General features: G+C 43.6%; 1 protein-coding gene across 6 annotated transcripts in view; it reads left to right on the forward strand.

The window, feature by feature from the left end:
* The window catches only part of BEND7 (BEN domain containing 7), an 86,934-nt gene extending 75,031 nt beyond the window's left edge, over positions 1 to 11,903 (forward strand). For 3 of the 6 annotated variants that reach the window (XM_027559903.1, XM_027559908.1, XM_027559909.1), the window contains 2 exons: positions 6,196 to 6,249; positions 9,596 to 11,903. In XM_027559903.1, coding sequence (XP_027415704.1) covers positions 6,196 to 6,249; positions 9,596 to 9,657 — 116 coding nt within the window. In that variant the 3' untranslated portion in view covers positions 9,658 to 11,903. Of the gene's footprint in view, positions 1 to 6,195; positions 6,250 to 7,976 lie in introns of all 6 variants that reach the window. The other 3 variants (XM_027559907.1, XM_027559905.1, XM_027559906.1) reach the window with 3 other exon arrangements.
* The last annotated feature ends 804 nt before the right edge of the window (positions 11,904 to 12,707 follow it).

Here is a 12,707-nt window from a genome sequence, read left to right on the forward strand (position 1 = left end):
AATTAAAATTAGATACAGTATTGCCACTGATGGAGAGCAGATATATAATAATGCTCAAAAAATGCCCATGACCTTATTCTCCTTCCCTTTGCCAACTCAAAACAAAGTGACTCCTTTTTCCTTGCATGTCTTAAAAGCACTTCTGTGTCTTTCTCCTGGCATCATTGGTCAGATTTCTTCCCAAAGGGTCTCTGTTCCCAGAGTTTGTGTCCCCATCCCAGTTCACTTTATTTATTTCTTACTGGAGGATAATCACTTTACAATGTTGTGTTAATTTCTGCAGACAATGTCATGAATCGGTTATATGTACATATATACATAATCCCCTCCCTCCCATCCGACCCCGCTAGGTCATCACAGATCACTGGCTGAGCTCCCCATGCTATACAGCAGCTTAGAATCCATTGCATTTTGCCCTCTGACTTCACTCCTCTACAAGAACATTTGCCACGTTTGCATCAGATCATCAGATTTCACTTGTTTATATTAACAGTTGAACTTGACCTCCATACTGATTTTTACCCTGTCGAATCTCCTTCTTGACATTGCTCTTCCCCCAGGTTCTGTGATTTCATTCTGTTTCTCTTCCAGATTCCCCCTCACTGTCTGGAGTCTCTTTCCCTGGCTCTTTCATTTCTGCCTGTCTCCTCTGTTCTGCATCCTCGCTGGTGACATGCACTGACCCAGCATCCCCAGCGAGCGGCTCCAGGCTTGGCCATATCCTGAGACCCGAGTCTTCATTCCCTATGCCTCTGCTAATGGGGTCTGTTCATGCCCCAACCCAGATTAAATACATCTGACTTCCTATTGGCTCCCAAATAAAATCCCTGCTAAACACCCTTCTCAGCATGGCATGCATGGTTCTTCACCATCTAGCGCCAGCCTGATCTCTTGCCATCAGCTTCTGCCCCCTGAAGCCACATCAGCCCCCTCCCTGGTCTAAAATTGGCTGCCACCCCCACACCCACTTTCTCTCTGCCTGGGAAACATGCAGCATCTCAAAGGTTACTTCCTCCTGGAGGCCTCACAGGTAGCCCAGACACTTTAATCTTCCGCCACCAGAATAGTGACAGGGACACACCTGTCTCCTCCACGAGATCCTTGGGAGCAGAGGCTGTGTGTCCCTAAATGTTTAGAACAGTATGTGCCACAGCGTGGACACGTGGGAATCTTTGTTGAATGAACCAACGAACCAATGAATAGAAACAAAGGGACAGCAGTCCACAGCAAACAGCTCCTAGCTCATCGCAGTCACGTGAAATCCTAGAGGATAACCCATCAGTCCCTTACTTGAGGTTCAAGTGCTTCCGCATACCCCCCAGAGCCTGGGGGTGGCTGTGTCCTGGGTACCCCTGCAGCCACTCTCCAGATGCCTGGCCTCCCTCCTCGGGTTCTTTCTCTCACTTCTCTGCCCCCATCTCCTCAGTCGTCTTTCTTCCCTCCCGATTGCTGCTTCTCCCAGCCTCCCCCAAAGCTTCAGAGTCCTGGATCAGGACGCCTGGACCTCACGCTGTGTGGATTAACTGAGTAACACCTGGGAAGATCAACGTTCTGCCGGCGGGTTTCATCTCTTCTCAGACTGAAAGTCCCCTGTCTCTGCCTGACTTACAAAGAAAGGCCTTACAAAGGCCTCCTTGTGACTCTTGACCCCTTAGATCTCAGGCTCCAAAGAAGGAGCTCTTTGCAGCTGACTGACAGGTGTTAGGAAGGACAGCACCGTGAGTCACCCCATGTTAAGTGAGCACTGGTGTCGTGTTGGGTGCATGTCTCAGATGATCCCTAATCAGATTTCAAGAATAAGCCTGAACACTGTCCCTCTTAGTATTAAGTCTTATGTTGCCTGAATTCTGCATTAACCCATCCTAACTATTTTGAGTATGTGAGCGCTTGTATCTACCTGTTGTTTTTCAGAGCAATTCTCGAACCCCCAGAACAAAAGACACTAAGTCTATTATCAGAGAGAACTGAGATTTATCACTGTGAAGAGACTGAAATGTAATACAAGGTTAGTCCCAAGCAGACGCAAAGAGCCACAGCCGCCCCATCTAGCCACCTGCTGCCCTGTGGTCCCTGCACCCTGGTCCCAGTCATGCCATCAGCTTCCAGCAAATCTGTACAGGCTCCTTCCACCAAAACCACTCCCTGTGTCACAAGGGGTGATGGGAGCACACGGGAGGGTGTAGGGAGTGCTCGGAGCTCCTAGGGAGCGCTCGGAGCTCCTAGGGGAAAGGATGGGATAAATTCTCATCCTGACGCTGCTGCCTGAGGAGCTGCAGAGACCACCCGGAGGAAGCAGGCTCAGTGTCCCAGAGCCTGGGCCTGACTGACAGCAAGTGACCCACCGATCCCTAAAGGACTGGTAAGTTCTAATCTGAAGAGTCACCTTCGAAGGCAGAAGACGTGCATCGGGTGTAGCACACTGGGCCTGCGCTGAGTACACTGGAGAGCACTGTTCTCAGAGACGTTGGACTAGAAGAACAAGCTCCGTTTTGATGTTGTTCCCCACTCCTGTGTATATTTTATACATAAACACACCTCTTTTTTTGTTGTTTTTTTCTGTTGTCAGATGCTGAGACCAATTACTCTAAGCTCTGGCCTCCATTCCCTTCCCTGTAACACACACAGTGGGGACCTTCCTCCACATCCCCCAGATAGATTGTCCAGGGAACACACTTCTTAACCATCTCAGAGTTTGGGTTAGTAATTCCCATGCCTGTTGGTACAGAATGGGGTGCAGACTCCACCCCCCTCCCCCATCTCACCTGCCCAGATAACTGCCTGCCTTGCTCTGGGGTCGTTGTCTAATCTGATTTAGGACGTTTTCACTTCTGGCCCTGTCTTTAGCTTCTCTGCTCAGAGAGCTGTGATTGGCACCTTGGCAGTTCTCTCCTGCCCTTCTAGCAGGTTCTATCAGTGTCTGAGAAGTGGAAGGTGACATAGAGACCACATAGAAGCCACAGGAGAGCGAAAATGGCAGCGCTTCTGCAGTGACCTATCAAATAGGCTCTGTCTCCCAGTTTTGTCAAATCTTGCCCCACTTCGTTCTATCTGAGCGGCACGGAAGTGGGACCCCAGCAAACTGGAACTGGAGCCACGTGTGTTGCTGTCATCACGTGATGGGAACTAAGGGGCCGGGGGTCAATGCTATTGCTTGCTCTTTTTGTGTTTCCTTCTTGGTCTAAGTGACAATACAGTGTCTCAAAGGTATTCCACAGCTTCGACCTGATTTATCGTATTTGGCCCAGTTCCTGGAATTAGGTACACACTCTACCTGGGCAAAACAATCAACTCACCGCTAAAGCCAGCCCTCACAGCCTCCAGAAAAAAAGGAGTGCCCCCCACAGACTTGAAAGTTTGTTCTGCAAATCCAAATAGAAACTCATTCGGGGCTCTCATCACATGTAATAATTTTTCTTCGATAACTGGAATGATTCCTTTCCTGGTGTAGATTTTTTTTTTTTAATAATTTTCATTAGATTATTTCCTCGGCACGGAAATCGCAATTTTTTTTGTGTTGGATCTAAGAGTAAAGCTGTCGCTGCTATTACATTTTTATTGGACTTGTTCAATCTTCCTCAAATCTCACAACTTGCCTGTCACCAGAGAAGAAAGACTGTGAGCTTGTTGTTACAGACAGATGTTATAATTAAATTTAAGTAACAGTCGTGTTTTTCATCCTAGACACTTGGCCCTGTTCGTGCAGCGGGCAGCTGCTAATTTATACATAATCCTTTACAGATGTGGGGGTTGTGTATGTTTGGTTCTTACAGAGCACATATTTGCACAGGCCTGTTTTTAAAAAGTGAGGATAGCTGAATTACAAAGTGATCAACTTCATCCCTGGAACTGATTTTTGTCATTACTAAGTGAAATGCAGTATTTCATAGAAAGTAGAGAAAATTACTGAAGTGTAAAATGAACTAAAACTTGAAGTTTTATAGACTCATATACCTAGAGAGCAGACCTGTAGTTGCCAAGCGAAAGTGGGGTGAGGGAGGGAAGGTGTAGGATTAGTAGATGCAAACTTTTATACATAGGACAGATAAACAATAAGGCTCTGTACAGCACAGAAGTTATAGTCAATATCTTGGGATAAACCATAATGGAAAAGAATATAAAAAAAGAATGTCTATATGTATATAACTGAGTTATTTTGCCATATAGCAGAGATTGGCACAACATTGTAAAATCAGCTATACTGCAGTTTAAAAAATTAATTTAAAAAACCTGAAGTTTTAAAAATGTAGCTTATAGTGATGCATGTTATATATATTTGGACTATTAATAGCAAAGAGATTAAGTCAAGGCATTACCTGAGTCAAGTCCTTGGCAGAGTCACTAGCTGTTTTATTACCTTAGGTAAATTTCTTACTATCTGAATCCATTGCCTCATTTGTTAAAATGGGCATGAGTTAGACCTACCCTGTAGGGGTTGCTAAGGATTAGATGATAGGTGCATATAGTAAGTGCTCAGTAGGTGGTAAGCGTTTAGTAAATGGTGATGCCTATCAGAGCTATTATTATTACTGAAGAAAACTTTAAATCCCAGACAATGAAAGATCATCTTCCTATTCAAGTTCACTGAAACCAATCAGAAGAGAATAATGTCAGGACGCCCCTAGTGGTCCGGTGGCTAAGACTCCAAACTCCCAATACAAGGGGCCTGAGTTCAATCCCTGGTGAGGGGACTAGATCCCACATGCTGAAACTAAGACCCAGCACAGCCAAATAAATAAATAAATAATTTTTAAGAGAATAATGTCTTCTAAATATGAAAATAACATGCTTGTTATTTTTTAAGTATGAAATAAAATTTTAAAATTTGTTAAACTTGAACAAAATTTTAAATAGCCATAAACTTTTCATGCAGAGAGAAACATTTTAGTGTCAGCTGTATTTTGCCCATAAATCTACTGACAGAATTCTAATCTTACCATTTGTCCCATCTGGATATGTTTTTCATTATTAAGCATTCACCGACATCATCATCTTCTCCAATCAAAACTGGTCTTGATTACTCTGTCTCGGTGTTTTCTCTTTGTGGTGGGTTTAGCACACCACAGGGGCGATGGGTTTTTCACTGGCCAGCGTGTGGCAATCTGCAGACAGGATGGTAGAGAGGTAAACGAGGGGAAATCTCTGAATGTCTCCATCCATCTCTGAACCCTGATTGTGTCTAAAATCACAATGATTGGGAACTTCCCTGGCAGTCAGTGGTTAAGACTCTGCACTTCCTCTGCAGAGGGCATGGGTTCCATCCCTGGTGGGGGAATTAAGATGTCAAGCAGCCAAAAAAGCAAAACCACAACAAGCAGAACAAGAACAAAGCACTAGTCTGTGTACCACCAACTCAGCATTACGATGTGTTGCACACAGCAGCCCTCACCCAACTGCCCTCTTGGGCACACGTGCAGGAAATTCCAACAGGGCCACAGCCTTCAGACAGAGGGAGCAGGCCAGAGTGATCCCAGTAGCCGTGGAATGTTCTGGCCCGTCCACGGCACGTCCGGGAAACTGACAAGCTCATCACTTACCAGGAAACAAATAGGCACCTTCTTTTTTTTGTACTGGGTGGAAGGTTCTCTGTGACAAAAGGATGTACCTTTGGAAAACTCTTAAGGGCTATTGAAATAGATGAGCAGCATTTTGCATTTTAAAGCATAGAAGTGACAAATCTTTTGAAGAAATGCTTATTATTCTTTCTGATTTTATCCATGACTTTATGTCAATTTTAGATTGAGTTTCCAGCCATCAAAAAAGGTTTCATTCCCAAGCTGTCATAAGCCTGCCCCACTGGAATGTTTCTGGGGATGACCAGTAAAATTCTGCCATAGGAATTCACTGACCTCCATGCCTTCAACAATCATGTTTAAACAATTCACCCCAGATTCTGGGTAGATACTGAAGCCTATGTAAATAAGTGAAAATGAACTGCAATCATCAATGAGTGATAGAATAAGGATCATAAGATATAAAAAAAATGTAATACACAAAAATAGATTTTATATCATTAAAATTTTTTTTCATTTAAATAATGCTCCTAAAATCTCTAATGTGATCCAGCCTAAACTGAGAAGGGAAAAGAAAGGTGAAAACTATTATGTATGCTGGAGTTTTTAAATTGTATTACCGTATTAGGCAGAATGAATGAATGCCTTGAAACTAATGAGATTTGTGTTTTGCGTTTGTAACCAGCAGAGGCAGTTGACGGTGATGAACGGCTGGACAGTGTTTCTCTAACCCCAACAGGTAAAACACATTTCCATTTTCATCACCTGCTGGAAAATATGGCATATGAAAATATTTGCGTTGAAAATGTTTTTAACATCAGAGATGCCGATGCTTGAGCAAACTACTTCCATTAAGAGACCCAGCCCTTAGTCCTCAGAGGAGCTCAGTGCCCTGCATTCAGGGAGATTTTGAAAATTGAATATGAAAAGCTACCGTTTTCTCACATTCTGTTTCATCTTCTTGTAAACCTCAGAACAGCAAGTCCTAAAAATTTAGTGTCACATTTTGCCTCCCCAAACCTTGGGACATTAAAAAGATATCTATTTTAACATAAAATGATATTTCTGTTTAGATTAGGGATCATCTGTTTTATGATGGGACTCCTGTCTGTTCTGGCTTCTCCCTCCTTCCCCCAAAAGGCTTTGAGGGGCAGTATCACCACTCTCCCTATAATGGGCACCCTTTGAATACTGTGCTTTGAGTGAATGAATAAGCTGATCCATCTAGCCGGGTGGCTAACACTGTAACCGGATCAGCTGAATATAGCATCTCACTGTTGCATCTGCAGCAGGGATAAGCTGCAGACTTCCTTCAAACTTCATTATTTAACTCTCCAGTAATCCTTCCAACCTTGGACTCTGCCTGTGCCTCAGTTCTCACCTGAGAGCCCGAGGGACAGGTGTCCAGTGAGTCACGTGACAGAGTTTATCCCTCAGTTGGTCTCAAGATTGTTTTGACTGCTCTCGAAATACCTGAAGAGCCTCTAACAACCAAACCCAGACACCCCCTACCCTGCACCTCCCCCGACAAAAACCCTGTCAGTGAACAAGCTTAGCTCAATGTTCTCTCTCCCTTTGACATGGTAAAGCCAGCGACTATGAAAGGCATGTGTAGGAACTCTGCGAGGCCACGTGTACACAGGCAGCACTCACCCTGACTTCAAGGTGCACAGACACACATTAGTGAACTCAGAGTAGGCACAGCCACACAAGTGAGAAGGTGCTTTCTCTATCACCGAGTAACTAAGCAACAGACAGATGGATAGATAAATGAAATAAACTGCGGAGGCCAACAGCAACCTCCTTCTATCAAGGTCTCACTGGATAGAGTCATTACAGAAATGCCAGAAAAGTGGTTTCTCTTCTAGTTTGGCTATGTGTCCATATTTATGAAGGAAGAGAACTGAAATGCATGATCTCTATTGTTCCTGTCCTTCTCTGAGTATCAGGACAATTCCCATTATCCTTGTTCTGACCTCCCCCTCCCAGTAGAGGCATGAAGTGCTGCTACTAATGATGAAATTGTCCCCTTTCAGGAGGCCCTCTGGAGGAACCCTTGGCTGTTCTACTTGTATCTGTTGGCCAAAAAGTTCATTGGAAACTTTTGTTTCTGATGTCTTACGGAAAACCCCCAATGAACTCTTTGGCTAACCCAATACTTTGCAGGGTTCCTCCCCAACCAGCCCCATTGTTCCCAGGGCATTTGCACTGCCCACCTGGCTGCCTTCTGCCACAGTGGGCTTTTAAGAAGTATATTATTTGAAAACCACTCCCCTTGAAATAATACCTTTGCATTTTCCCATCTGAAGATGGAGGCAGAGAGATGTTTTAGATGAAAAAATTGAACCCGGGATGGTAGAACTGCCTCATGGAACTGAAAACACTTTCAAGGACTCTGAGAAAAAAGGAACGTTAGAGATCATCTAGTCCTGTTCCTCGTTTTTATCCAGTCCTTTTATTTTACAGGTAAAAAAGCCTGAGGCCCAGAAACACTAAATGACTTTCTCAAGGTCTCACAGCTGGTTGGTGGCCTGGCCGGAGCCCAGGCCTCTCAACTCCCAGCCGGTCCACTGCGTAGCTTTCTTAAACTTTCTCTGCATGTTTCCTAGAGATCCTAAGAATTGATGGATGTACTAATCCCTGTAGGATTCCATTTCAGTGTCGCCCCGTCGTAAGCCGGCCTGAAGTCTGCTACAGTTCAGCTCTCAGGTTTGTCCTCAGATTCCGAGGCTGTGAGGTCCCAGTGAGGGCAGTTGTAGGACACCCCCGGCAGGTCTTTTCACTAGACGCCTGCTAGAGATTTGATACAAATCACTAGACAGCATGAGAAATAATACCGCTTAATCACCTCGAAAAAGGGAAAAGAAGTCACGGATTGGTGCCCGAATCTTGCAGTTGTGGAATTAAATGATCTTGATTAGACTAGCATGTCTCCCCAGAGCCTCTAACCTAAACTCATATCCTGGGGCTTCTCTGAACACAGCGCCACCACCGCATGCTCTCTTCTTACGAGTCTCCTAATGAGACCGCCTGAGACCGTCCCATACGTGCAGCTTCCTTCCTAGATCTGAGACTCACTGGCCAGATCGTCCTCATCTGGTCATCTGGTCTATCTGAGCCAGCCACAGTTGGTCTTTTTTTAAAGATTTAACAATGCCTTTATTATCCAGTTAAGGTCTTTTTGCTCCTTCCAAATTCATGTGTGTTGAGGAGGGCTGGGGCAGGGGTATAACTCCCCAAGTGTTTCTGTGAACCAGAACCGACCAGGCCAAGTTTACAGTCAAGCGTCAGATGACATTGATCTCAATCCATCACACTTAAGCAACCTTCTGTTTGTCTAGTTTTAACAAAATGGATACAGATTTTATAGTGGAAAAACATTTTCTTAATTTCTCTTCCCTCAACCCTTACAGTAAGCATTTTTGAGCAAGGCCAGGAATCAGCACTGAGTTGGGAGACTTCTGAATTTGAAATAGGTTAGTGCAGAGTGCACCTAGGCTTAGATTTGGGGGTCATCATTTGGCATCCATTTACATACTTTTAGAAATTAATACAGAAAAGTGTAACGAAGAAAATGTTAATTACTTTTGCCACCCAGACATAGTCATTATTATTGGGTGTTTTTTCCCCAGCCTTTTCTCTGTATTTTTTTAAAATTTATATGCTGGAGGTCAGATCCATCCAGTTGGTTCCCTAAGGTTTTATTCTGTTTTGGTTGACCACCTAACAAGAATTTTCCATTTTATTACAAATCTCCATACACATTCTTTTAATAGCTGCACAATATTCTGTTTTACAGGTAAATCATATTTTATTTAGCCATTTTCTATTGCTGGATAATAGACGCGAACATCCTCTAGAAGTAACACACATTCATGGATTTTCCTGTAAAAAATCATTATTGCAGATTTTTAATGGCCTAAAATTGCTCATCTGGCACACCTAAAGCCTTGGTTAAGAAATAGTGATTTAGAGATAAGACACAGATGCCTCCCCAAGAGGTCCTACATCTGGCTGTGTCATGGAAGAGCATACAAGCCCTCCCTAGAGAAGGGACCCCCTTCACGCTCTTGTCTCTGTTGTAGGTCATATACTTGACACCAGGAGAGAAAAACCGGAAGACACAGGGACAGCTTTCACTGCCTAGACTTTCCTTTAGTGACCCTGCTCCTTAGTACACACAGCTCTTCCACTTGAATCTCCTCAAAGATCTACTAGCATTTCAGGTCATTGCAGGGCGTGGGCATTCCGTGGAGCTGACCCGTCATGTTTGAAGAGTTTTCATATTCTTTCTTTGTCATATGCAATAATCAAGCCTCCAGTTTGGTCTAAGATTTTTAAAAAATCATCTTTAGAGTTGAACTGTCAGCATTTTGATGTCTAACATATCATTCCGTTGGTTCGTGGTCCATCAAAAAGGAGCAGTTTTCTTTTTTTTTTTTTCAATGTGAATATGGTAGAGAGTTTGGAAGCACACATTTTAACATAAATTGCTTCAATGCATTTTATAAAGGAGAGTGGCCCTTTCAGGACTGAAGGAGCATTGGTGAAAGCCAAGATTAATTAAAACTGTCATCAGCCTTGAAGATGGAAAACTTGTTTGGGGAGACAGGGTGACTCTAACATATTAGATGAAATCATTTGTGACATCATTTCCCCCCAAAATATCATGTCCCTGATAAGTGCAAATGATACATGAATTGTCAGGAAAGAAAAACCTTTCACGTAGGTTGTGTCAACACAGTGACAAAATACCTAATTGAAAGGTGAGAAACTCAGAGTAAGCAGCCTTCCACATGATACCCAACAACTGTTTTAACAGATGGCTCTAACTGAGTGGTCCAGGGTTGTGGCATCATGTGGCAACTGGCCACAAATGTACTTACCCTTCACACCTCATTCGGTTCTAGTACACGTGCTCTCCACTTGACATAAAACCAACAAATGAAAATGTGGGTTCATTTCCAAGAAGTATTTTGGCATGTGGGTATTTGTTTTACAGAGATATTTATCTCCAGATTCCTTTCTCTAGTTGAGATGGTGAATTTAAAATAACCTGTTTGTTTAGAAGCATTACTTTTACACCTCATTTACTGTAGAAAGCAAATTACCGTGAACCTTTGACACTTGACCCAAAGGCCAAAAGTTGGCTTCAAAGGAACTTGGACAGTAGAAATACCAAACCTTGGGGAGGGGGTATGCTACACTGTCATTTAACACATGTCCCGAACACTTATTCGATCAAAGCAGAGAGTGTTAGGGCTCAGAGTTATAGCTCAGGCCCTCAGTCCCACCCCCTCGTTTTGCGGTAAGGCAGCTGAGGAGTGAGGGCTAGGGCCATCCTGGGCTGGGCAACAACACGTCAACGGGCTAGCGAAACCAGGAGCCTCAATTCCTTCCTACCCCATCCAAGGTACTTGTGCCATATGTGTGACACAGGGCAGTTGACCTTGAGCCAGGAGGAGAGCTCCAGGAGGATTCTGGAATCCACTGAAGACCAGCTAGTTAACCCAAGGCTATGGGAGGCGTCCCTGTGAAGTGACAAAGCTGGTCTAGGTGTCCTGCATCTCATACGTGTGTGTCTTTTGTCTTCTTTTTGGAGCCTCCAGGACGGTTCAGAGACATGGTTTCCATCACGTTTAGTCAGCCTTTTCGATTTCAGGCCAGTTAGTAACCCCTTCCCCTAAAACCCACCCTTCTGTTCTTCACAGAGTCTAATGAAGTACTGTGAACCCAAGCTTTTGTTTTTCTGCAAAGCGTGTTTTAAAATTTGTCTTCTGCCTCTCAGAAGGAAGTCTTAAGGGAATTGAAAAGATTAATTAGTGACCTTTCACCTCTGTTACAATACTATGAATACGATGAATAGGTTGGGAATAAAGGTAGAAACATTTACCTTACGGCTGTGGAATCTATTAAATATACACCATGAAACTTCAAAGCACTTCCTGCCAAGACTGGGCGAGAGCTTGAATTTTTCACTACTTGAGAGGGGGGTGGGGATTGTTCAGCTCACAGATATGTGCAATGGATTCACAAATTGGAAATATGTGTTGTAAAACTGCAACAGCAAATCATTTTTGTAAATTAAAACTGTATTTGTGTTTACTTAACTGTGACTACTGTTCAGACTCTACTCAGAAATCCTTTTTATAGGCTTTCTTAGCAAAAAAAAAAATTATTATTCCATACCTATGGATCATGTCTCAATCTTCTGTATATATGTTTTATTAATATGTAAATATTTAGATTTTTTTAAGATTACTATGTTCTTTTAAAAAAAAATTCCACGCAAGGCTAGTTGTGAAAATGGTGTATAACATGTGTTGTGATATCAAGTCCCAAGACGCCCTTTATGTCTGTTCTGGAAGAAAACAATAAATTACTTTAATTGAACTCGCCTGTCTCGTGCCTGTGCGCCAGCCCTCCCGCATTTATGAAGAGGAGCCAATGCAAGCCATTAATTAAAAGGTATTTATTAATACTCTGGTGATCTTATGTGAAAGTTTTATCGTCTCTTTACTAAGTTAATTTTTAAAAATAAACGCACGGACCAGATTGCCACCAGAAAGAGCGTCTTGGAGCATCTCAAGTCACAGGCTCTGCCTGGCAATCAGATCAATGGCAAGGCCTACAGTAACACTTGAGCAGTAAGTACTGATATGCTTGAAGCCTAATTTTAAATGAATTAGGTGCCTTCATAATCTTCACTTAAAAGGTTAAGCCCCGCTTCTATGGAAACAACACATCAGAAGGACAAGTCAATCTCCTCTAATGCAAAGTGGCTGTTCAAACCTAATTGCTTTTATTCTCCTCTCTGAACACAGAAGGGCGCTACTCTTCACAGGCACTTGCCCCCTCCTGCCTCCAAAGGCCCCCCCGGGAGGGTCTGTCAGCTCTGTCCAGGCTTTGGTTCAGGATCCAGTTCTTGGGCCCTCGTTTGAGGGGATGGGGGTGGTGGGCTAGTCTACAGCTGGGAGGAGGGTAAGAAAGCCGTTGGATTGCAGGAATGAAGGTGACGAGGGTGAACTGCTTGGAAAGAAAGGAAATCGAAACTCCTGCCAACCGATTCTTCATGAACCCTCCATGTACCCTTGGAAGCTGAGGGTGTGGCCCCTACCTGCCCCTCATGCTGTAACCGCTCCCCTGCCCCCCACACACGTGGCCCTTTTGCCAGGGAATTACTTGTATTTTTTTTTT

Source organism: Bos indicus x Bos taurus, chromosome 13 (genome assembly GCF_003369695.1).
Source record: "Bos indicus x Bos taurus breed Angus x Brahman F1 hybrid chromosome 13, Bos_hybrid_MaternalHap_v2.0, whole genome shotgun sequence".
Lineage (NCBI taxonomy): Eukaryota > Metazoa > Chordata > Mammalia > Artiodactyla > Bovidae > Bos > Bos indicus x Bos taurus.